This window comes from Malaya genurostris, chromosome 1 (assembly GCF_030247185.1).
Source record: "Malaya genurostris strain Urasoe2022 chromosome 1, Malgen_1.1, whole genome shotgun sequence".
Taxonomy (NCBI): Eukaryota; Metazoa; Arthropoda; class Insecta; order Diptera; family Culicidae; genus Malaya; species Malaya genurostris.
The window spans coordinates 150,527,554-150,550,636 of record NC_080570.1 but is presented as its reverse complement, the minus strand read 5'-3'; the positions used below and the strand labels follow the sequence as shown (position 1 = coordinate 150,550,636).

The 23,083-nt window shown below is 34.9% G+C and overlaps 1 protein-coding gene across 12 annotated transcripts in view; it reads right to left on the bottom strand.

Annotated features, from left to right (window-relative positions):
- The window catches only part of LOC131426183 (disintegrin and metalloproteinase domain-containing protein 33), a 1,149,595-nt gene that overhangs the window by 216,345 nt on the left and 910,167 nt on the right, over positions 1–23,083 (bottom strand). For all 12 annotated transcript variants that reach the window (XM_058588702.1, XM_058588703.1, XM_058588711.1 and 9 more), the window contains one exon: positions 5,706–5,852. In XM_058588702.1, the coding sequence (XP_058444685.1) occupies positions 5,706–5,852 (147 nt within the window). The remainder of the gene's footprint in view (positions 1–5,705; positions 5,853–23,083) is intronic.

Genomic DNA, 23,083 nt, shown 5'->3' with positions numbered 1-23,083 from the left:
ATATCAATTACCATTATTAAAAAAATACCAAATCAACAGAGTTAAACAGATATTGATTTAATATTAACAGTATTGACTAATTTAACAAAATCAATCAAATTAATAAAATCAGCTAACATAAATAAATGCTCTAAACTAACATTATTAGCTGCATTAACAAAATTATTAAAATTGACCAATTTGACAAGAGCTACATTAATAAAACAAATTCAAAAAATTGACAATATTACCAAAACGACATGGCAACAAAATTTGAAAAATTGTGGAATTGTAAAATATTTTTACAATTAAAATTAACAAGAATAAAAAAAATTTTGAATATAAAAATAAACATTTAATTATCAAAATTAAAAATAATGAAAATATTAAACAGTGACAAATAGATCAATTGAATTAACTTTGACCAATAAGTTAAAAAAATGAGGAAAATAAACTGTATCAACAAAGCTAACGTACCCCTTTAAATATACAAAACTTAACAAACAGCTAATTGCAAAACAGTAAAACGATCAAAATCAACCAAATTTAGCAAGCGTACAAAATTGATATTACGAAATTCTGAGAATGAACGAAATTAAGTGATAATAATAAACAAATAATAACAAAATCAACAATATTGACAAAAATAGCAAAATCAAAAAAATCAACTCAATATACGACACAAACAAAATTAACGAAACTAGCCATATTTAAAATAAATAAAAATATGACAAAAATGATATAATTAAATGAACACAACTCTTGAACTATACCAATTTGACTATATTGACAGAAATGCAAAATTAACAACACTAGTCTCATTTCTAAAATGTACAGACTTACAAAATTGATAACATTAGTGAAATTGGAAAAAGTAATAAAATAATGAAACTAACAACATTAACAAAATTTACGAAGGTATAAAAGTCAGAAAAATTAATAATATTAAAATTAACAAAATAAATAAAACGAACAAAGATATCAAAATTAAGAAAGTCATTAAAAATTACACAATTTACGGAGCCCAAATTTACACAAAATTAACAAATTTAGAAAATATGCAGAAACGAAAAATGAATAACATTAACGAAATACGTAAAATCATCAGAAATAACAATATTGACAAAAATAACAAAATTAATTGCGGAACAAGAAAATCGAACAAAACTAGCAATATTACAAAAAAGTTTTGAAATAAATGACAAAACTAATATAATGAAACGAACAAAACTTTTGGACTGTTCAAAATTGACTACATTGACAGAATTTCAAAATTAACATATTTCCAACAAAATTGATAAAATTAGAAAAAGAAGGCAAAAGTAACAAAGTTATGGAACTAACAACATTGACAAAACTTACGAAACTATAAAAGTCAACAAAATTAACAATATTATAGAAGTAAAAATATTACAGAAGAAAAACTAGTGAAACAAGTAATACTAACAATACTCAATACTAACAATACTAATACAATATGAAAATTACTGAATTCATGAAACTAGCAAATTTATAAATTTAATAAAATAACTTCACAAAATTAGCAATATTACAAATTATTTTTAAATAAATCGATGCTTTTCAAGCAGACCACTTTAAGGTTAACGTCTCTTTAAACGAAACGTCACGAAATATAAACAAATCAGCAAAATAGGATTATCAAAATTAGCAAAACAACATAATATAAAATTGGCCAAATTAACAGCATTAACAAAATTAACTAGACTAACAATATCAGCAAATCTAATGACACTAACAAAATTACCAGAACTAATGAAATTTACCAAAACTCACAAAATTAACAACGAAGCAAGCTAACAAAATTGAAAAAAAAAATCGAGCTTCCGATATGTACGAAAAGAATAACTTTTAAAAAACTATTTAAATAAACGTAACTAACTAGGTAAACAAAATTTACGAAACCAACATATTTCACAAAATTAACGAAACCAACCAAATTGGTACAATTTAGAAAATTTACTAAATTAGTTCAATTACAATACCATGTAAAATAATAAAATTAACAACATTAACCAATTTGAATACACCAGCCAAGATGACGAAACTAAAAACGTAAACAGAATCAGCGAAACATTAATAAAATTAATTAAATTCACAAAGATAAAAATTCAAGGTTATTAACAAAATTGATATAATTTTTAATAATAATAATAATGTTAACAAAAATTACAAAATTAACAACATGAACGAATTTATCGGAAGTAATCAAATTTACAAAACGTACAAAATTAACAATAATTTACAGAATTACAAATTTAACATTAGCATAATTAACCAAACCAGTGATAATAACAGAAATTAAAAATATCAACAAAACGAAACAGACAAAATTTACGAAACAAACAAGGTGAACTAAGCTAACAATATTCAAAAAAAAACTTCATAATTAATAAAATTTGCGAAATTATCGAAATTTATAGAACAAACTAAGATTCCAAACATCAAAGTCAACACTTACAAAAGTAATCTTTACAAAAGTAATAAAACTAACACTAATAACAGAAATAAAGTAGCTAGCAAAACGAAATAAACAAATTCTGCGAAACAAACCTGAGTAACAAAATTAACAAAATTAGATATAAAATTTCTATAAACGAAACGTCATAAAATAAAACCAAATTAACAAAATTGATAAACTAACAATATTAGCAAAATTGAAGACACAATATTACTAGAACTGAAAAAAAATCCTAATGAACAACAAAACATGCTAACAAAATAAGTAAAATTATGAAAAATTCAAAATAATCAAATTTCCAAAATGTACGAGAATAACAATATTTGAAAAAATATCTAAATAAACATAAGTAACAGAGTTAAAAAAATAGAGAAATCAACAACAAATAACAAAATTAACGAAAATTTGCAAAATAAGCGAATTTCGGAAAATTTACTACAATAACTCAATAACCAACAACAAAATTAACAATACAAGTAAAGTTAATAAAATTAGCACCATTAACAAAATTCACTACGCCAGCGAAATTACCGAAACTAAAAAAGTTTACAAAATAAGAAAATTAACCTCTTCGAAAAAATTAACAGAATCTACACGAATAAAAATCGAAATAACCAACGAACCTCACAAAATTATTGTAATTTACGAAATAAAGGAATATTAACAAAAGGGACCAAATTAACAAAATTGATAAAATTATCCGAAGTAACCAAATTTACAAAATGAACATATTTCACGAAAAGTTACAGAGTAACAAATCCAACTATAACAATATTAACAAAACTAACAGCACAACTTTTCGACGTTGTTCTGCTGAAAGTCCATGCATTTCGAAACAAACTATTGAAAACGAATGAACAACTGCACAAGTGGTTAGGGAAGAGTGTAAACAACAGGACGCAGCCATAAAAAATGACAAATTCTTAACCATTGCGAAATGGCAGCGGTTTATGGTTGCGTCCATACTTTCTGGGACAGTCTTTAGACGAATTTCGCGCCAAACTATATTCGGAGTTGGTGCGTCCTCGCGCATTTCACAGAAACTTTCAGGACAAGTAGACTTTGTCATTTTCACAATTTATCTAGTCTTTTGAAAAATAAACATACTTTTTCTACCATATTTATATTTTTTCCAAATGGCTTTAGTTGAAAAAATCACAAATACTACAAAAAAGTTGTCGTACTAGTGATTTTCAAACATTCAGTCAAATTTTCGAGTAAAGCTTTAGAAAAAATCCTAATCGAGTCCTAAACTGAAAAAATCGATTTTAAAAATTATAAACCGATTTGCAAAAATAAACATCATTTTTAATTTTGATTAGATTCAGTCTCAAGACAAGTGATTATGTTCCCTCCTGCCATCATCCGTTCATACATTGCAAAATTAAATGACGGAAAAAAAATTTTTTTTCTGTCAAAATAAAAATTAAAAAATGTCGAATTTACAATATATGCACGGGAATATAATTACCCATCTTGGGACAAAATTGCATTCAAATCGAGATGGTTTTTTTGATAAATTAATTTTAAATTTTGCAAGTCGTTTTTTTTTCGGTGTAGGATCCGATTAGACTAATTTCGTGTTTTGCAAAAGCCATACTTTTTCTACCATATTTTTTTTTTTCGAATGGTTTTGATCGAAAAATGACAAATCCTACAGAAAAAATGCTGTACTAGTGATTTCGACTAAATCAGTCAAATTTTCGAATAAAACTGTTCAAAATTCCTAATGAAGTCCTAAACTGAAAAAAAAATTTAAAATCGATTTGCGAAAGAAAAACACTATTTGTGGTTTTAATTAAATTAAATTAATTTTTAATTTAATTTTTGATTAAATGTAGGGGGAAAATTTCTAAACCAATTTGCAAAAAAACATTATTCATTATTTGGATTCAATTGATTAAAGACCATTTAAAATTTAGACCCACCAAAACACCACGGATATCATTTGCCACGGTTTGTGATTAGCCTTTTGAAAATGTACAACAAAAATAACGGTAATTTTGGAATTTTTTGCACAGTTCTACTGTCAACTTTATCCGTCATCTTTTCCCACCATTTCACCTAGTCATAACAGTGTTCTGATTGTTTTCCCACATTTCTTAAATTTACACTTGACAATTCCCCAATAGGGATTTTTTTCGACTGGACGAAACCCGGAACGATTGGGAGGATTCATATTTTTTGCTCAAAAGAGTCGATACAATGTCACATCGATAGTAGTAGCAACTTACTAATTCCAGCCAGAACTTTACAGGATCGTTGTAAGATCGAACGAAAGGCAAAACCCTTTTTTCAGACACACCCGACTTTTAAAATGGTCCATTAGGAGACGCTCTCTAGTGAAGAAAAGAGTTGTTCTCTTTCCACTACTGCATATGCCTTGCCAAATCATAATTTTTCGATCAATACACTATACAAATTGAACTGCTTAGTGCTAAGCTCGGCAGTTCAATTTAAACCGCTAAGCAGACGTAAAGTTTCTGCTAGTTACAATAGTTACAGAACATTTTTGTTTTGCAGCGGAGTGCAATGTCTTTTCTGACGTGCCGAACGAAAACGTGTTTTCGACTATTTCTGGCCGATGCAGGTTTGGTCATTTAGGGGGTTAGCCAAATTTTTTGCTAGGGCACATAACCGTTTTTCTTACTTTTTACGTTTCGTCTTTGACTCATCAGTGCAGAGCAGTTCAAATGCCGAGTTTAGCACTAAGCAGTTCAATTTGAACTGCTCTGCACTGATGAGTCAAAGACGAAAAGTAAAAATAATAAAAACGGTTATGTCACCTAGCACAAAATTTGGCTAATCCCTAAATGACACTATACAAGTTAAGCGAAGTAAATTTAGGAAACCCAGAAGTGGTCCAAAATTCATTTTTACGTACATTCAAAACTTCCTCGTTTCCTGGAACAATTTTTGGCAATACGATGTTTTTGTTTCAGTGACTAGTTGGAACGTTTGTAGGCACGGTACGACTGAAATTCTCCTCGCAAACAAATTCGCAGAACTGTCCTATACACCGAGCTGTCCTATACTTTTAATCGTTCTACTAGTCGCAAAAGTCAGTTGCCCTTACTTTTTCCATCACCAGATGGAAATAATAGTAAACAATAAAAATGAAACAAAACATATTATGAAATTCAATACCTTCATTTATGTAGTTAGATTTTTTTCAGAAATGACCAATCCGATTGGAGGCTATCTCACCCCAAAATAGCCATGTTCATTTACTAATGAATATACATACCGATAGATCCCCTCCGTAAAATGGGTGTATAACAAAGGTTTCATTCCCGACATGTATCACCCCGCTGACGCCGTTGCAGGTGTGGAAGGCGGCACTAGCTCCCGGGTAGTCCTTGACGGTTCCGTGGTAGTAGCAGTGTTCGATTTCCTGCGAAGAGAAAAAAAACATTGATGAATGTTGGGTAATAGAAAGCACAAAACGACTACTGAAAGCTATTCAATATTTCACAGCATTTCAAGACCTGGAAGGTCTTTTAAATCTTCTGAAACATTTGAAAAATTATTCCAAAAAAAACGTATTATTTTTTTACATTTTTAGTATCTTGGCTTGACTTCATTACTGAATTCAGTTGTCGGCAATGTCCTAAGCAAAAAAAACTTGCAATTATTGAAATAACTAGAGTGATACACCAGCGTGTAAGCTTCATGCCTACACTGAGAATACAACCGGCGAACACCGCACAAAAGGGAAGCGCAATAGACAGCGATTTTGAGAGTGCGTTTGCGGTAACAAAAAGATGAGATGCGAGAGGATCATATGCTTCTTCTGCATGAAAAGCTCTCACGTACTCTCGTCTAAATACACCAAACTGAGGGCGTGCACTTCAGTGATTTTTATTAATTTATAGACAGTAGAGTTGACTGTGCTATGAAAATCGTTATTGTAGTAGGGAAATTCAACGGTAAATTCCAGTTTGTGTGTGTGTGTGTGTGTGTATGTGTGTGTGTCTGTTTGTATGTTGTTAATAAAGAGGTCTCAGAGATGACTGGACCGATGTTCATCAAATCAGTCGCAAATGAAAGGTCTCCTCGGTGGCCAGAACGCCATTGAATGTTTTTAAGATCGGAACTTTACTTCTGAAGTTACAACTTTTATGTCCAATTTTTCAGTTTTTTTGACAATATCTGGCTCCAATGCTCTAATAAACAAAATATGTCTGGAGCCTTAGATTTCAGAAACGATAATGGCTATCTAACAAGCCATAGATTGTAGAAATCCGTCTATTTTAACCGACATTCTTGTGTGAGCGAAATTTTCCCATATTTTTTTCTTAAATTACACCAGATCTCGACGTTTCATGCATTTTAAAAATATTTGGTATCAAAAAAAAAAATTGGAAATCTCAAAAAAATTTTTAAGTACCAGTGTTGATTATTTTTCAAAAAATTTCTTTCGGGGATTACCTCAGATCTGGACTTTTCATGCATTTCTAAGACATTTGGCATCAACAAAATTTTGTTCAATTTTACGACTTATTTCTATGCGGATTTCTGAAGTTACGCGTTCCCAAAGAAGAGTTTCGCCTGAATTTTTTTTTCAGATTACACCAGATATGGCATTTCATTAAATACATTTCTGAGACATTTTGGCGTCAAAACAAAAATTCTTTAGTTATGCGGTGGTTTTTTACGCGGTTTTCCGAAATTACGCGGATTTTTTAAGTAACGCGTTTTTTTACTCGCGAAAAAAGAGACCTTATTGTACTGTTGTATGCAATTGTTTTTAAGCATCGAAAAGCTTGTGAGATTCTCATGACATTTGCTTCGTTTCGATTTTAGCACGGTTCGTTTTTGGCAACATAATCGTTCGAATATGACAAGATGGCAGTATTTTCGAATTCAAAACAATTTCTTATTTATATTGAGTTAAAATGCTTACAGCAATAGTTGCCGGAAAAACATAATTTTTACACCTATCTACCATTCGAATCAATTCGTCGAGATCAGCAAAAGTGTTTGTGTAATTTCCATAAACTGATATTCATATGAAAATTCCTGTGCTCCCATACAAGGTTCCTGAATTTCATTTCGATCCGACGTCTGGTTCCGGAGCTACGAGATGATATGTGTAACGAAATTTAAAGGCCGAACCGATTTACTCCATTTAATAATCAAATGATAGGCATTAAGATCTCATAAAAAAACCTTTTGTTTTTAAATCAGATCCGACTTCCGGTTCGAGAGATACAAGGTGAGTGGGAAAGTGTAAATTTTTACCGGTATTCGGTTTTCGATCCCGGAAGGTTCCCAAACATTTTATTTGGAACGCGAACGATTTCTTACAGAAACGTAATCCTGATTATGAAATAAATTTTTAGAAATTCAGATTCTCGAAAGATGTTGAAGCTTTTGAGATATTCGGATATTCGAGCGTCAGTTTCGAAGAACCATTCCAAATTTTTTAAACTATTCCAAAGTTTCTTTAACTGAGATTAGTGGTCATCGGCAAAAGTTTCCTGTAGTGGAATGGACAACTTTCCTGGATAATGGTGCCCTCTATTGAATTTCGCTTTGAATCACCCTCGAATTTTTTCTATGCGTTTTTCTCAGTTTTCTTGCAGAAGTGTTCAATTTTCTTGGCCAGTAAGAGGCAAAAGAGGGTGAAACATTTAAATTTTTCTCAATAAATGTTCCATTAAAAATTTACAAACAATCATTAAACCAAAATGTCTCCGCTTTGTTCTCCTTTTCCCTATTTATTTAATTTAATTGATTAAATTAATTTAATTAAAAAAAACTAGGGATCAAATCTGGAAAATCTGCGATGCGTAGGAGATGCGAATAATTTTGTTTAAGTGGACTTATTCTAGTTTTAGCAAAATTAAGTCAACCGATAGGTTACCTGCTTGGTGAAGTGAATTTTGCGATCTTATTTCTCATTAGGTCCAAAGTTTTAGGTTTACATTGACAGAATATTTCAAACCATTCGAGAATAAAAAGAAACAATCTAAATGTGTACTTCATTTCGATAAAACTACTCGCTATTTTTACTTCATTTTCACATGTCTTATAAAATGGATCATAATATCTTGATCAAAATTAATTTATGTTAAAACCATGCAAAGACAAAGACATCTCTAGTACATCTACTGAATTCTATCACTATTTTTTACATGCTGCGTACACTGAGGTCTTTTTTTATGCGGTTTTTTAAGCGACTTTTTTATGCGAATTCTCAGAGTTATGCGGTTTTTTTATGCGAAGTTTCAGAGTTATGCGGTTTTTCATACGAATTTTCATAGTTATGCAATTTTTTTATGCGGTACGTAAACTCGCATAAAAAAGACTTCAGTGTATATCATCTTCTCCTTTTTAGAAGCGAGTTGCTCTCAATTTTTTAGCTTAGAGAATGTGATGATGTGCCTTTTTAAGCACATTTTCCACTTGACAGAATTTCAATGGAGGAATTCCAATCTCACTTCGGACCGAACTATAAAAGCAATAACGAATGAAGTCAAATTTTGTTTTACGTTTCGTCTTCGACTCATCCGTGCGTAGCAGTTTATGTTGTACTGTACGGTTAGCTAGCTGAAATCTGTTTCGTTCGAGACGTCAGTTTAGAATATTACACACTTCGGTGTAATAGCAAAAAGTGTTTAACTTTACGTCTGCCTAGCGGTTTGTGTTGAGCCGCCAGGTCGCACTAGCAGTTCAACATAGACAGTCCGATAGCTTTTTCTAGGTCCGACGGGGATGTTGAAAAATTTGTAGCAAAATCAACCTTTGACACCTTAAAAATCATTATTTTGGGTATTTGTGAAATTAATTTAATTTCATTGGGATTAAAACCAATAAGTGTGATGGCAAAACTTTAAAGATGTCAACGCAACACCCCGATTCCAACCAACCTTGAATAAATCAATCAATAAAATCCGGTCGTCGTGGTTTGCCCTATCAAATACATTAACCGAACATCAATCAACAACAAAATGCTCCAGCTCCCATCTGCGGTTCGCCGCCACGTAGTTCTAGGGAGCGGTTGTCTAATGCTCGGTAGTCCCAACGTTTGAGACGAGGTAAAGCACAGTTTAGATTCGTTCGCAAAGTCAAACGGTAAAAACAAATATTTTATTCCTTCAGTAGTGCTGTTCAGATGTGTCGTTTCAATCGTTTGTGGGAGAGCGGAGCCCGGGGTAGGATTTCGTACTTTACATTCCAACATCGTAACATGCATATGCACTACATTCTGCATCTTGAAGTGGCATCCAGTTACCGAACAACGGGCTCAAACCCCCCCTCCAATTGAAATGGTTGGTTCAAAGTCAGTGTTATCGGACTCTGCTCCCGATGTTCCTGTTTTTCCTACAGACGATCCCCGAAAAATCTGATATAAAATTCATCCAGGTCTGGTTGGTAGTCCTGTTGGAAGAGAAAAAAGGAAGGGGGAGGGGAGGATCGACATCCTAATTCCCAAATCGGTCACGAAGTACAGTAAATGTGAGCGCATTTGCTGGTTGGAGTTACGGTTTTGCATTGGAAGAGGACACCAGAAGCTCACACACAGTTGGTGGTGGTTTCCGGATGGTTGGGGGGGGGGGGGGGGGGGGTGGGGTGCAGGTACTTGTCCTTGTGTGTGTCTGTACATGGTGATACAAACAACAGCAACGAGAACATGGGGCACTTAAACCGAACCAAACACTCACTCAGCCGAATGGTGAATGGGGTTCTGCACCTGTCTGGACAATCAGGAACCGTATAGATTAGAAGTCTATGCCTTGTGTGTGTGTATGAATATTTCCTGTGCCTGTCCTGTCCGGTCCTGTTCTGTTCTCAGCATAGAAGAGGAACATTTACATCTTGTTGCACGGAGCGATGATAGATTATGTAAATATTTTAAACTGCATGCCATTTTAGCTCGTTTCACACAATTTATTACCCGATGAGAGGGGGTTGCAAAGTTCGGGTGTGGTTTTCAGCAAGTGTTACGTTTCGGCGATAAAATGTAATCTCCTAATAGTACAAAGCCATCACCGAAGATTACAACGGACTACCCCCCCGGAATGGGTAATAGTTGGAAGATTTTCATCAACTATTGTCAACATCATTGGAAATAGTTTCTGCTCTACTCAAACTTAAATTAGGGACTTTATTTCACTGATCCGATTGATTATCCTAATTCTATTTCCGTTTCGTCTACTCGACCTGTCAGCGCACAAACAGCTCATGTTGAACTGCTAGTGCGAAGCAGTCGCAAAAAACAAGAATAAATGGAGCAACAAATTCAAAACTACCGTAACTATTTGGTAACTAATTAAAAACAAATTACTCGCTGAATTTCCATTTTTTTCTGTCGCTTCTTTCGAAGTGGTACTTCATTAACATTATATTAGCTTAGCAGAGGACTCGCAAAAATAAAACAAAGAAGGTAAAACATATTAGAACTCACCATAATTAATTAGCAACTAATTGGAAACAAATAATTCACTGGGTTTCGACAAGAATCCTAGCTTATTTAGGAAGAGTGCTTCGTTTACTTCATATGAACTAATGTAACGAAGCACTCGTAAAAAAACCCTTATCCACCTAGGGGAGTGATAATGCCTTTCTCTTGCCTTTTATAAAGTCCTATTGAAAAATTTATAAAATTCTATCCTTGGTTGCTAGTACTGTGGATTTATCACAAAACGTAGCATGGTACTTTCAAACGAGTCTAAGTCTTTCTTTCATCTCCGAAATTTTGTTGCATTGAAAAATACTGGGATTTGTCGGTTACGTCACATATAACATTACACCTCTCAAACCGAGCGTATTAAAGTTGAAAAGTTCAAAAATTCAACAGTTCAAGAGTTCAAGAGTTCAAGAGTTCAAGAGTTCAAGAGTTCAAGAGTTCAAGAGTTCAAGAGTTCAAGAGTTCAAGAGTTCAAGAGTTCAAGAGTTCAAGAGTTCAAGAGTTCAACAGTTCAACAGTTCAAGAGTTCAAGAGTTCAAGAGTTCAAGAGTTCAAGAGTTCAAGAGTTCAAGAGTTCAAAAGTTCAAGAGTTCAAGAGTTCAAGAGTTCAAGAGTTCAAGAGTTCAAGAGTTCAAGAGTTCAAGAGTTCAAGAGTTCAAGAGTTCAAGAGTTCAAGAGTTCAAGAGTTCAAGAGTTCAAGAGTTCAAGAGTTCGAGAGTGCGAGAATTCAAGAGTTCAAGAGTTCAAGAGTTCAAGAGTTCAAGAGTTCAAGAGTTCAAGAGTTCAAGAGTTCAAGAGTTCAAGAGTTCAAGAGTTCAAGAGTTCAAGAGTTCAAGAGTTCAAGAGTTCAAGAGTTCAAGAGTTCAAGAGTTCAAGAGTTCAAGAGTTCAAGAGTTCAAGAGTTCAAGAGTTCAAGAGTTCAAGAGTTCAAGAGTTCAAGAGTTCAAGAGTTCAAGAGTTCAAGAGTTCAAGAGTACAAGAGTTCAAGAGTTCAAGAGTTCAAGAGTTCAAGAGTTCAAGAGTTCAAGAGTTCAAGAGTTCAAGAGTTCAAGAGTTCAAGAGTTCAAGAGTTCAAGAGTTCAAGAGTTCAAGAGTTCAAGAGTTCAAGAGTTCAAGAGTTCAAGAGTTCAAGAGTTCAAGAGTTTCAGTTTAGAGTTTTAGACTTTTAGAGTTTTAGCGTTTTGAAGTTTTAGAGTTTTAGAGTTTTAGAGTTTTAGAGTTTTAGAGTTTTAGAGTTTTAGAGTTTTAGAGTTTTAGAGTTTTAGAGTTTTAGAGTTTTAGAGTTTTAGAGTTTTAGAGTTTTAGAGTTTTAGAGTTTTAGAGTTTTAGAGTTTTAGAGTTTTAGAGTTTTAGAGTTTTAGAGTTTTAGAGTTTTAGAGTTTTAGAGTTTTAGAGTTTTAGAGTTTTAGAGTTTTAGAGTTTTAGAGTTTTAGAGTTTTAGAGTTTTAGAGTTTTAGAGTTTTAGAGTTTTAGAGTTTTAGAGTTTTAGAGTTTTAGAGTTTTAGAGTTTTAGAGTTTTAGAGTTTTAGAGTTTTAGAGTTTTAGAGTTTTAGAGTTTTAGAGTTTTAGAGTTTTAGAGTTTTAGAGTTTTAGAGTTTTAGAGTTTTAGAGTTTTAGAGTTTTAGAGTTTTAGAGTTTTAGAGTTTTAGAGTTTTAGAGTTTTAGAGTTTTAGAGTTTTAGAGTTTTAGAGTTTTAGAGTTTTAGAGTTTTAGAGTTTTAGAGTTTTAGAGTTTTAGAGTTTTAGAGTTTTAGAGTTTTAGAGTTTTAGAGTTTTAGAGTTTTAGAGTTTTAGAGTTTTAGAGTTTTAGAGTTTTAGAGTTTTAGAGTTTTAGAGTTTTAGAGTTTTAGAGTTTTAGAGTTTTAGAGTTTTAGAGTTTTAGAGTTTTAGAGTTTTAGAGTTTTAGAGTTTTAGAGTTTTAGAGTTTTAGAGTTTTAGAGTTTTAGAGTTTTAGAGTTTTAGAGTTTTAGAGTTTAAGAGATTTATAATTTTAAAGTTTTAGTGTTCGTCACAATCCTTACAAATTTGATTGACATTGTAAGCTTTCAAATAAGCCTAAGTGTATCGGAATACATGGAGCCATCTTTGAAAACATTCAGCCGGTGAAATATAAGCGGTCAGTCGGTTACGTCACTTATACTATTATATCTTCAGAACCGGATAGGACAACCATTTTATTTTAGAGCTTCACTATAATTCAACAGTTGCTTTTGAACGCCTAGGCTTGTTAAAACCGGCTCTGGCATCTCTGTGAACATTAGGCGACAAAAAACCAACGCATTTTGTCACTTACGTCACTTATACCAATATATTCCCGGAACAGAATGTGACAGCCATCTGATCTTCGAACTTGATTCACAACTCGATAGTAACTTTCAAACGCGCCTAAGTGTTTTGGAACCAGAAGCTTGTTCAAATGAGTTCAATCTCCGAGGAAACGGAGCAGTAAGACAAGATCTGTTGAGGTAAGTCGAATGGTATATTACAATAAGTGTCTCCGGAGCTCCAATCAAAAGTTGATTTTTCCAAGAATTCTATTACCTTTCTACAGAGAAGGGTAAAAAAACCGCATAAAAAAATAAATCTTATGGCGTTTTCGTTTTTAATTTGCACTACACCGGTGCAGTGCTACACTGAGGCATGAATAAACGAACAAAAATGACGAAAACATAAACAGTAACCATTGACTACAATACACGATTCCATTGCACAGAGCTACACCAAACTTTTGATGAGTGCTACACCGATGGTATCGGTGCAGAAAAAGTGTAGCACTGGTGTAGTGCAATTGGTAAAAACGAACGGTTTAGGTGGAGCTTTCGCTACACCGGTGTAGTGCAATTTGAAAACGAAAACGACATTAGTGTATTTGTGGTGTGGTTAAAATTCGATAATCATATGTCTGACATTTTCGGTTCCGGAGATATGGTCATATAAGAGACGTAACAGACAAATTGATTTTTTTGTTCTATCCGATTTTTCGAGTTCAAATGTATTACTGATTGTTTTGGCTTCAAAAAAAAAACATGCTTGAAAAAGTCTGTTTGAATGACAAGAGACAGGCATTAGGCACACCTCATTCAAGGGTTAGCCTAATTTTGTGCTTACGGCACATAACCGTTCTAAATTTTGTTTCCGTTTCGTTTTCGACTAATCAGTGCATAGCAGTTCAAATTGAACTGCCTAATGCAAAACTCGACAGTTCAATTTGAACCACTAAGCAGACGTAAAGTTTCTTCTGTTTGCAGAACAAATTTTTGTTTAACACCGAAGTGCCGAAGACGAAACGTAAAAGTAAAGGCATAACAGTTCAACATAAACTGGTGCGCACTGTCGAGTCGAAGACGAAACGTAATGAAAATTCCTTTCAGCAATTGTTTCAAAATTATTTTAAACTTTCCATCAGTACTAAAGCGAAAGATCAATTGATGAGTCTGTGTCATGGGTTAAACTTCGATCAGACACTGCTCGTTGATTCCTTTCTTCCGCTGACTGTTTTCTGTGAGAAGAAAAAGAACTCACGAAAAGTTTACTAAACGATTTGAGGTTTTCCAACGGTATCAAAAAACAAGAAAACAACTCGCCGATGGAATTTTATAGAAGAGGAAACACTCATGCATATTCATCTTTGGCAAGCAAGCAACGCTAGGTAGATTAGCTCAGAAAGTTTGCATCGAAAGAAGGAGGAGACCAGTGGATGCCTTAGCATTTTATAACACCCCCACTGAACCACTCCCAACGGCTAACGGGCACTATCTGCTTTCAATATTGTATCGCTCTCTTTTAGCAGCAGAACGATGCAGCAACCGATGCTTGTGTTTTATTTTTTTTGTTCCTATCCCGAACATGCTAAACGTTCTCCACGGTGATGCTGGGTCTGATGATGTCGGAGTTAAAACGTAGAATTTGGGGGAAAGCTTCGAACCGACCGAAAAAGAAATGGGCGGTTTCGGTGCAGTCGTAGCATAAAGCACGGGATCCTAATGTTGGAAGAAATTAGTCCGATACGCTATACTTAAGTAAATAGTTTTCACCTGAACCACCACCTTCCAGAAGTCAGGACCTGGGCTGGGATGGGATCGGATGGAGTGGGTTCGAATGGTTATGGATAAGCCACACAATGCACCTCATCACCCGGATGGTATTGTTTATTGAAGTTAATCCTTTGTGGCAATGGCAGTGAATTAAAGATGAGAACACAGTTAGCTGGAATGGTCTCGGTTAGTTTGGTTGGTTTGAAGCGGGAATTGGCCAAGTTCAGGAGTGAATAGTGGATGCATTGGACGTAAACCGGTGCAAGATGTTTTTGAATGTCTGAAAAATAAACTGTATTTCAGCGGTATTTATCCTTATGTCGAGGATGAATCTAATACTTTATGCTACCTGGATCCGTGAAAATGCTCCGTGATTGAGATACTCTCCGGGATGTTTGCGGAACGGTGCACCGTACACGTACACTGTGAGTCTGTGATTGTCATTGTTTAACAACATTTGTTGTTTTAGTTCGTTTTTTCAACTTCATTCTTTTGATTGTGAAGACTCAAACTCACAGCGGAAAACTTTTCCCTCTCTGATAGAAACGAAATTTGTTGGACTGTACTCCAAAAACACTTAGAAGACTTTGTTTTTCAAAAATTTATCTAGAAAAATCTTTTGAAAAATGACAAATCTTACTACAAAAGTGTTGTATGAGTGACTAATGAAATTAGCAAAATTTTTAAGGTAATATTTAAAAAACCCCAAAACACTGAGCGTTAATCTATTGCAAAAACTTAAAATTGATATCGAATTTTTATTTGGATTAAATTTTGTTCTAAGTTAAAGAAATTATGTTTCCCACTAACCGAGATGGTTTATTTTAATCAAAAGAAGTTATGAACATGAACTTAGCGAAGCACCTACCACCGATGATAACACGAATAGGTGAATAATTTGTTGCAAATTAGTTGCTAATTAGTTACGGTAATTACGAATTTGTTGCTCAATGTTTTTGGTAATTTTAATGTCGGACACATTTTTGTTTTCTATATAGGGGTGCAAATTAGAAACTCAAGAAAAATACACGTAGACATGTGGTCAGGTTTTGAACAATTACAGCTCAGTCAATTTTGTACCAATTATTAATATTATGTCACCATTTGATTGGAATATTTCTACGTATTGATTTGAATGTTCATAGCCATGTATTTTTAATTGTGTATCATTGAAATAATGATTAATGACTTGTAGTGTCCTATTTTGTCTGCTAAAAATCTCCGGCATACCGGATTTCCCTGCCATAGTCGACGGTTTTGAAGGAGTAAGCAATATATCAAAGTGAAAGCATCGCTCTGATTGGTCAATCGATGCTAAAGCGAAGATGTTGGAAGCACGTGAATCTATAAAAAGGAAACGAAATTATAGCTAACGTTTCAGTCATACGCGTAGCATGCTAGAGGTAGGTTGTTGCTAGACAGTAAGACAAAAAGTGCCATAAAACGATTTGATGCTTTAATTGATATACTCTGATCTTGTGTCATGCAAGTTCGAATGAAATTCCATGTTATGTCGTTTCGCCTGAGAAATTGACAAATACCCCAAGGTAAATTTTGAGTGCATAAGAATAATTTCTAATTTCTATATAATGAACTCGATTGATAATGAGAAAAAGTTTATCGCTTCAACCGAAATCGCAGAATGGTAGTAAAGAGAAACGCTATAAAAATAACTGCTTGCATACAAAACTTGAACACAAGCTTGGCGAAAAGAAGCTTATATATCGACATCCGTATCGCAAGCGTCAACAAACATATAATTGCATACATTTGGGCTATTGATGTAATTTCGTCTGCTACAAAACAAATACAAATCACTAATTCCACCTACAGGTTCGACACTAACATCCGCCCGATTCTCCCGATCCCCGTCCCTGTCCACCATCTTCATTGGAACTAACAAGATTTTTTTTTGTCACTAACTTTTTCGTTCCCCCTTCCCTGTCTCTTCACCATCTCGATGGCAACTAATTAGATCTCTATCATTTTAAGACATTTTGTTCCCACATCCCCTTTTTACCCCGTTTTCACAATATTTACTTTTTTTCATTCTCTTCCGCAACATCACCATCATCGTCCACGGAAGACCGCTCCAGTCGAAAACCAGCATACGGGCCACCCGCCGGGCCTTCGTAGCCTGGGGGTGTTTCTCGCGGACCCACACGGACCGAAGGATGCGGCCAACATGGATTGTCGCCTGCTGAAAGCTGAATACTCAAGAATCCGCTACCGCGATACTACATTACATAATGATACTATTCTAGTTTTAAGTTAGTCGTAATTAAGATTAGTAAATACACTTGGCATCTTAGAGCTTAAGCAGTGTGCCTAAAAATTATATTATAATATTGAATAAAAAAAAATACAAATCACGACAAATAGAGTCTATATTCTGGGTTCGCGTGATCGGTGTTGGTTCCTAATGAAGATCAATCTAAACAGAATCTCGTGCCTTTGTGGATTCAAAAGTGTGACGATTAATTGAAAATGTCAATCATTAGAAATTTTGGCTGCCTTGTTCCACATCAATGGCTCGAACAACCCCATGGGGCTGATCCTTGTAGTTTTTTTTATTACTTCGCTAAGTTCATATGAGGTTAACGAAGCACCTACTGAATAAACTTAAAAATAAATCCAAATCCAGTTGATAATTTGTTACTAATTAGTTACGGTAGTTTCGAATTTGTTGCTGAATTTTTTTTAGCACATCTCCAAGTTCATATGAAGTTAACGAAGCACCCCTACGGAATAAACTTGGTCGAAGTACTTCAGCAACAAATTCAAAATTACCGTAACTAATTAGCAACAAATTATCCACTGGTTTTTGAATTGTATTTAAGCTTATTAAGGAGGGGTGTTCCATTAACTTCATATGAATTTAGCGAAGCTCTGAAGAGTGACGAGTTGAGTTAGTTCAGCATACAGACTCTGAATTCTAAACCCATATTCCAGAACTAAGCTCTGAAACTTGAAGACGATTTTTCGCCATGACTACCAAAATGGGTTGTATAGAGTACAGTAAAGTAAATTTCCGCATAATTCTTTAGGAGTATTATTATGGTTCTAAAAAGAACCGAATAGAAGTCTGGAATAAAGAACTGGACTCTGAGTTCGAGAACTAAATTTAGAACCAATAACAGACTCAGAATCCAGTTTGAATTCTAGAACTGCAATTTCGAAACTCAAATCAGTTCCGGAATACAGTTCCAGAATCCAGTTTCAGCACGCAGGCTCTGAATTCTAAACCTATATTGCGGAACTAAAATCTGAAACTTGAACTTCTCGTTACGACTACCGAAAAGCAAATGAGAGTTGCGACCTGAGCGTTTGAGGTTTTAACCACGCAGAAAGTGCTCTCTTCGTCGCTGCTGGTTTTTATTTTATTTAAAAGATATTTTATTCAGGCCTATTTGCGTACAAGCTTTACGTGGCCGATTTAGCTGAGTTTTTAAATAAAAGATTTTTTTTGGTATTGGATCTCGTTGTCACCCTTTTTCTAGGGGGAGAGGAGCTTCCATTTTCCTCCTGCGAGGATTGAGGGGCACTTCGTTCGTGGTTCGCCTCGTCATCCATTGCCGCATCGGTGGTATTGTTGTTGATTTCGTTGCTAGTTGCTGTAGATGCGCTTTGTTGTACATTGTTTGCAGTTGCTGGTTGGTTGGATGGTAAGCTGTTAACTGCAGCTGGTGTACTTTGTTCTATAGTGAATACGTTGGATGGTTGCGTTGAAGAGGAAGCTTCACTGTTGTTGGTGACTGTCACAGGTGTACTGGGGTTGCTTGGGGTTGATGTGAAGGAAGCACCGTTGTCCTTTGGTGTGGTTGTCTCCTTGTCCGGTTTATCACATGGCTTACCGTAGTGAACAGCTTTTTGGCAATATTGACATGTGGCCATCTGACTGTCATAGGTAACAAGTGATTTGCACGGTATTCTTGTATCCTGACCGAATGTCACATAAGATGGTATAGGCCTCCTCAAGCGCATGCGTAACAAACGTACGCCATTTAGAATACCGGGGAAAAAATTCTTCCACTTTTCTTTTTCGATAGAGAGAATCTCTCCGTATTGGGACATGGTATGGCGAATATAAGGATCGATGACGCTTGAGGGAAGATCATGCACACGCACTTCTATAGCACTATCTTCCATATATACTGGAATGTTGTACTTGATGTTTTCATGCTCCACATAGTGCACATTATTGTTGTCTTTAGCGAATTGAATTGCATCTAACTCTGTATAGAACTGGATATAAACAACATTAATGGTCTTATTGCATTGAAGTAAATGCACACGTTTAATGTCAAGATGCATTTGATCCTTAAGCAAACCTTCAAGTTCTCGTATCGAAGGTCGAATTTTGCACTGTCTGAAGTCAACAATAATTGTATTCTTTCGTACCGACGGTAGCTTTTGTTCGTTTGGTTCACTCATTTTCGAGGTCTATTGTTCACTACACGAAACTGTACTTGGTTTCTTCTGTCCCCAACGTAAGCGGATTTGTTTGTCGACTGACTTGGATGAGATGTAAACCCGAACTCGTCGCTGCTGGTTGATGGTTTAACTCCCACGACGTCTGCTTCCATCGAACGCACGAAAAGAAATGATCGATTTTCACCACGGTTCCCCTTTTATACGCATTCAGTTGAAGATATGTGCCTGACTACCTCAAAATCGTCGTCCTTGCGCAAAAACCCAAGCGTAAGTAAAGAGTTTTCCGCGTTGTTTTCAAATTTAGAGAAAACCTCATTTTTGAGTTGTCTGTGGTTCAAAATATTATCCTAAATTCCTGATCATATTTTTGATGAAATGGTGAAAGAATTATGTTGCTACCATTAATACAAGTCGAGATATTCACGATTAAGTTCTGCCCATTCTTCCATATGGCTAATTTTGAAAAGGCACCCCATAGTAAAGTAAGTCGTATTCACGACAAAAAATTATTTAAAGCTTTTTTAGTAGGGGTGCTTTGTTAACTTCATATAAAAATTAGTGTAGTACTCAGTAGTAGCGTAGCAACAAAAAAAATCGAGCAACAAATTCAAAATTGCCGTAACTGAATAGCAACTCAATGGCAACTAATTAGCAACAAATTGAAAACAAAACCTATTCGTGTTATCATCGGTTGGGGGTTGCTTCGCAAAGTTCATGTTCATGAAGTAATTTTTTTATAACAAAACAATTTTTCTTCTTCAAAAACAAGTTTTTTGTGTGTATTCCTTTTATTGAAAGCAAAGCTGCCTTAAGAAAGCGACCAAACTACATTTTTTTCGGATTATCTTCAAATGAGTATTATCGAAAAATCCTGTAGAAAAGTTTTGTATGGGTGACTTACACAAAATTAGTCACATTTTTTAACCGAAATTTGAAAAAAAAAAATAAAATTGAGTTCCACGCTGACTGTAAAAAATTAAGAACTTTTTAGTAAAAGAAGTTTTGCTAACAAAATCTTTTTTTTTCTCCAATTTGAATATTTCCGAGTTTTTGCTTTTCTCATATAGAAAGGCTATGCAATTACTGTGAAACCCGACTTTTCAGCATATCATATACCATTCGGCTCAGTTCGTCGAGATCACAAAATGTCTGTGTGTATGTGACAAATAATGTCACTCGATATTCTCAAAAATGGCTAAACCGATTTTCACAAACTCACACAAAAATGGGAGTGGGTCATTTCACCGAAAGTCGTTTCGCTGAATGCCGTTTCGACGAATAGGTCATTTCGCCGAAACGGTCATTTCACCGAAAGAGTTATTTCACCGAAAGGGTCATTTAGCCGAAAGGGTCATTTAGCCGAAAGGGTCATTTAGCCGAAAGGGTCATTTCGCCGAAAGGGTCATTTAGCCGAAAGGGTCATTTAGCTGAAAGGGTCATTTCGCCGAAAGGGTCATTTAGCCGAAAGGGTCATTTCGCCGAAAGGGTAATTTCGCCGAAAGGGTCATGTCTCCTATATAACTGATGTGGCGCAGCCGACGGCAGCTGAGTCGGAAGCGGGGGCCTCTTGCATATAAACCTGCAACCGCCTCGTTTGCCCGGCTACTCAAAACTAGGTTTCTTTGCTTTAATTAGGTCGGACAGCACATGAGTCAAAACGATGTGGCGTAGCCGCATTAGATATTTTTTCATATTCACTTAATAAACGAAAAATACCACATACATTTACCTGGTAGATACACCTATGCAATTGCTTTGATGCTTAGTAGCTAACAGTCAACAGGTTGTCTTGGGAACTCCGAATTTTTAACCGATTTTTACAAACTAAGACGCAAGTAGAAGGTCGCGAAATTTAAAAAAAAATCCCCAAAAAGTAGATCCAGTTCCGACTTCCGGCTCCGGTATTGCAGTGCAATAAGTGGAAAATTTTCAATTCCATGAGTATTTTTTCACGAGCAATGGCGAAACGAGAAGCAAAATTTCATAAAAATTACTGATAAATTCATCTTGTGGGCAGATCTTGTTAGTAAGTGGCTATATAATCCTACTTTGGGGTCTGTCCCTGATTTCCGCTCCCGAAAGCACCGGTAAAAGTGAAGAAAAGCTCCAAAAAACGGAACTCACTTCAATTTCACAGCAACGGTTGAATCGATTTTCACCAATCATGATTCAAATTGAAGCTCTCAGTGTCTTAGAAGATAACCCAAATAGGGCGATGAGTGTCAAAATGTTTAAACTGTCATACAAAATAATGCAAAATGATGTAGGTGTGCTGGTGCGGAAAAATAAAACACCACCGCCTTTGCGAACGAAGCACACAGCGTGCTTTGTTGAGTTTTGTTGCAGAATTGTAACATTTAAATCTATACTAACTTGACATAACTGTTTACAAGCTGAAAAGGTTATGGTAGTTTACACCAATACTTTTGATTTTATTCGTTTGGAAACAAAAAAAAAATGGACACAATCTTCTAGTGATGTTTTTGATAATATAAGTAATATGAGAAAGACATCATTACACCACTAGAGGGATTAAAAAAACTTTTTTTTCTTGCCTAGAATAATAGTGACTGGAATTCTGGATAACTGGAACCGCCTAATAAATCCCGTGCAAGTGACTTAAAACGAAACATCTGTTTTGCGATATTCGCGACTTTTGCATGCAGAACGAATTAGCAGATTTGCAGTTTTGGAGAAAGGATAACCAGCAGACGTGTCCTGTGGACAAATAAACTCCTCTGCACTACACACACACGGAACCAAGCTGCACGTAGCAACAAGAACAACAAAAAATTATGATACTAAATCCGGAATGGTCGACGGCAATTACTACGTGCGGGCATGTTTTTGAATAAACTAAATTGCCTGACAAAAACAAACAATAAACCTGCAGTAGCAGCAACAGCAGCAGTAGTCGACAAGTGTGGCTGCTCTGCCGGGATTCTGTTTTTTTTTTCAATAATCGTTAGGATGCAAGAATCCGGATAAATATCGGTCAATTCCGGGCCTGGTGCAATGGTCGTCATCCCTTTGTGAATTATTTGAAACAAGATAAAAAAACTACTCCCTCACACTGCGCAGTAGTGTGAAATAGATATAGAAATACCATTCTCATACCATACAATCGTTACGCGTTGGACGACGCCTGCATGCTGTGCAGTAATTATATCCTGCTTAATCAGCTCTCCCGTCACGTACCGTACGTGAATAGCAAGCTGAGCGGGATTATGAATTATAACTTTAATCGGACGCACCAACTGCGGGCAACTTTAATTCAATAACAACGCTGAAACATGTTTGAGCTTCCGACTGCTTTCTCCTCTCAACTAAAACTGGTTTCTAGACGAGCAGTTTGCTGCTGGCTCTAAAAGACTTATTTTGCTCTGAGCGATTTTCAATCCAACGGTCCGTTCGAATGCAGTGACGCCATTTTTTATTGTCGACAAATGACAAGTACTACAAGAGCGTTGTACAAGTGATTTTCGCAAAATCAGTCAATTTTTTGAATTAAAATACTGAAATTTTTTTTTATCGAGTACTACACCGAAAAAAATCGACTTTTAAAATTTAAAATAGATTTGCGAAAAAAAACCGTGTTTGATTTTGATAAAATTTTGTCCCAAGAAAGATGTTTATGTCCCCAACCAATTGTTTATAAATTGCAAGATGGGCACTTTTAAGAGGGAAAAAAGTTTTTTTCAACAAAAACTATTTCTTGTCCATGTTGATTTTTTTTTCGGTG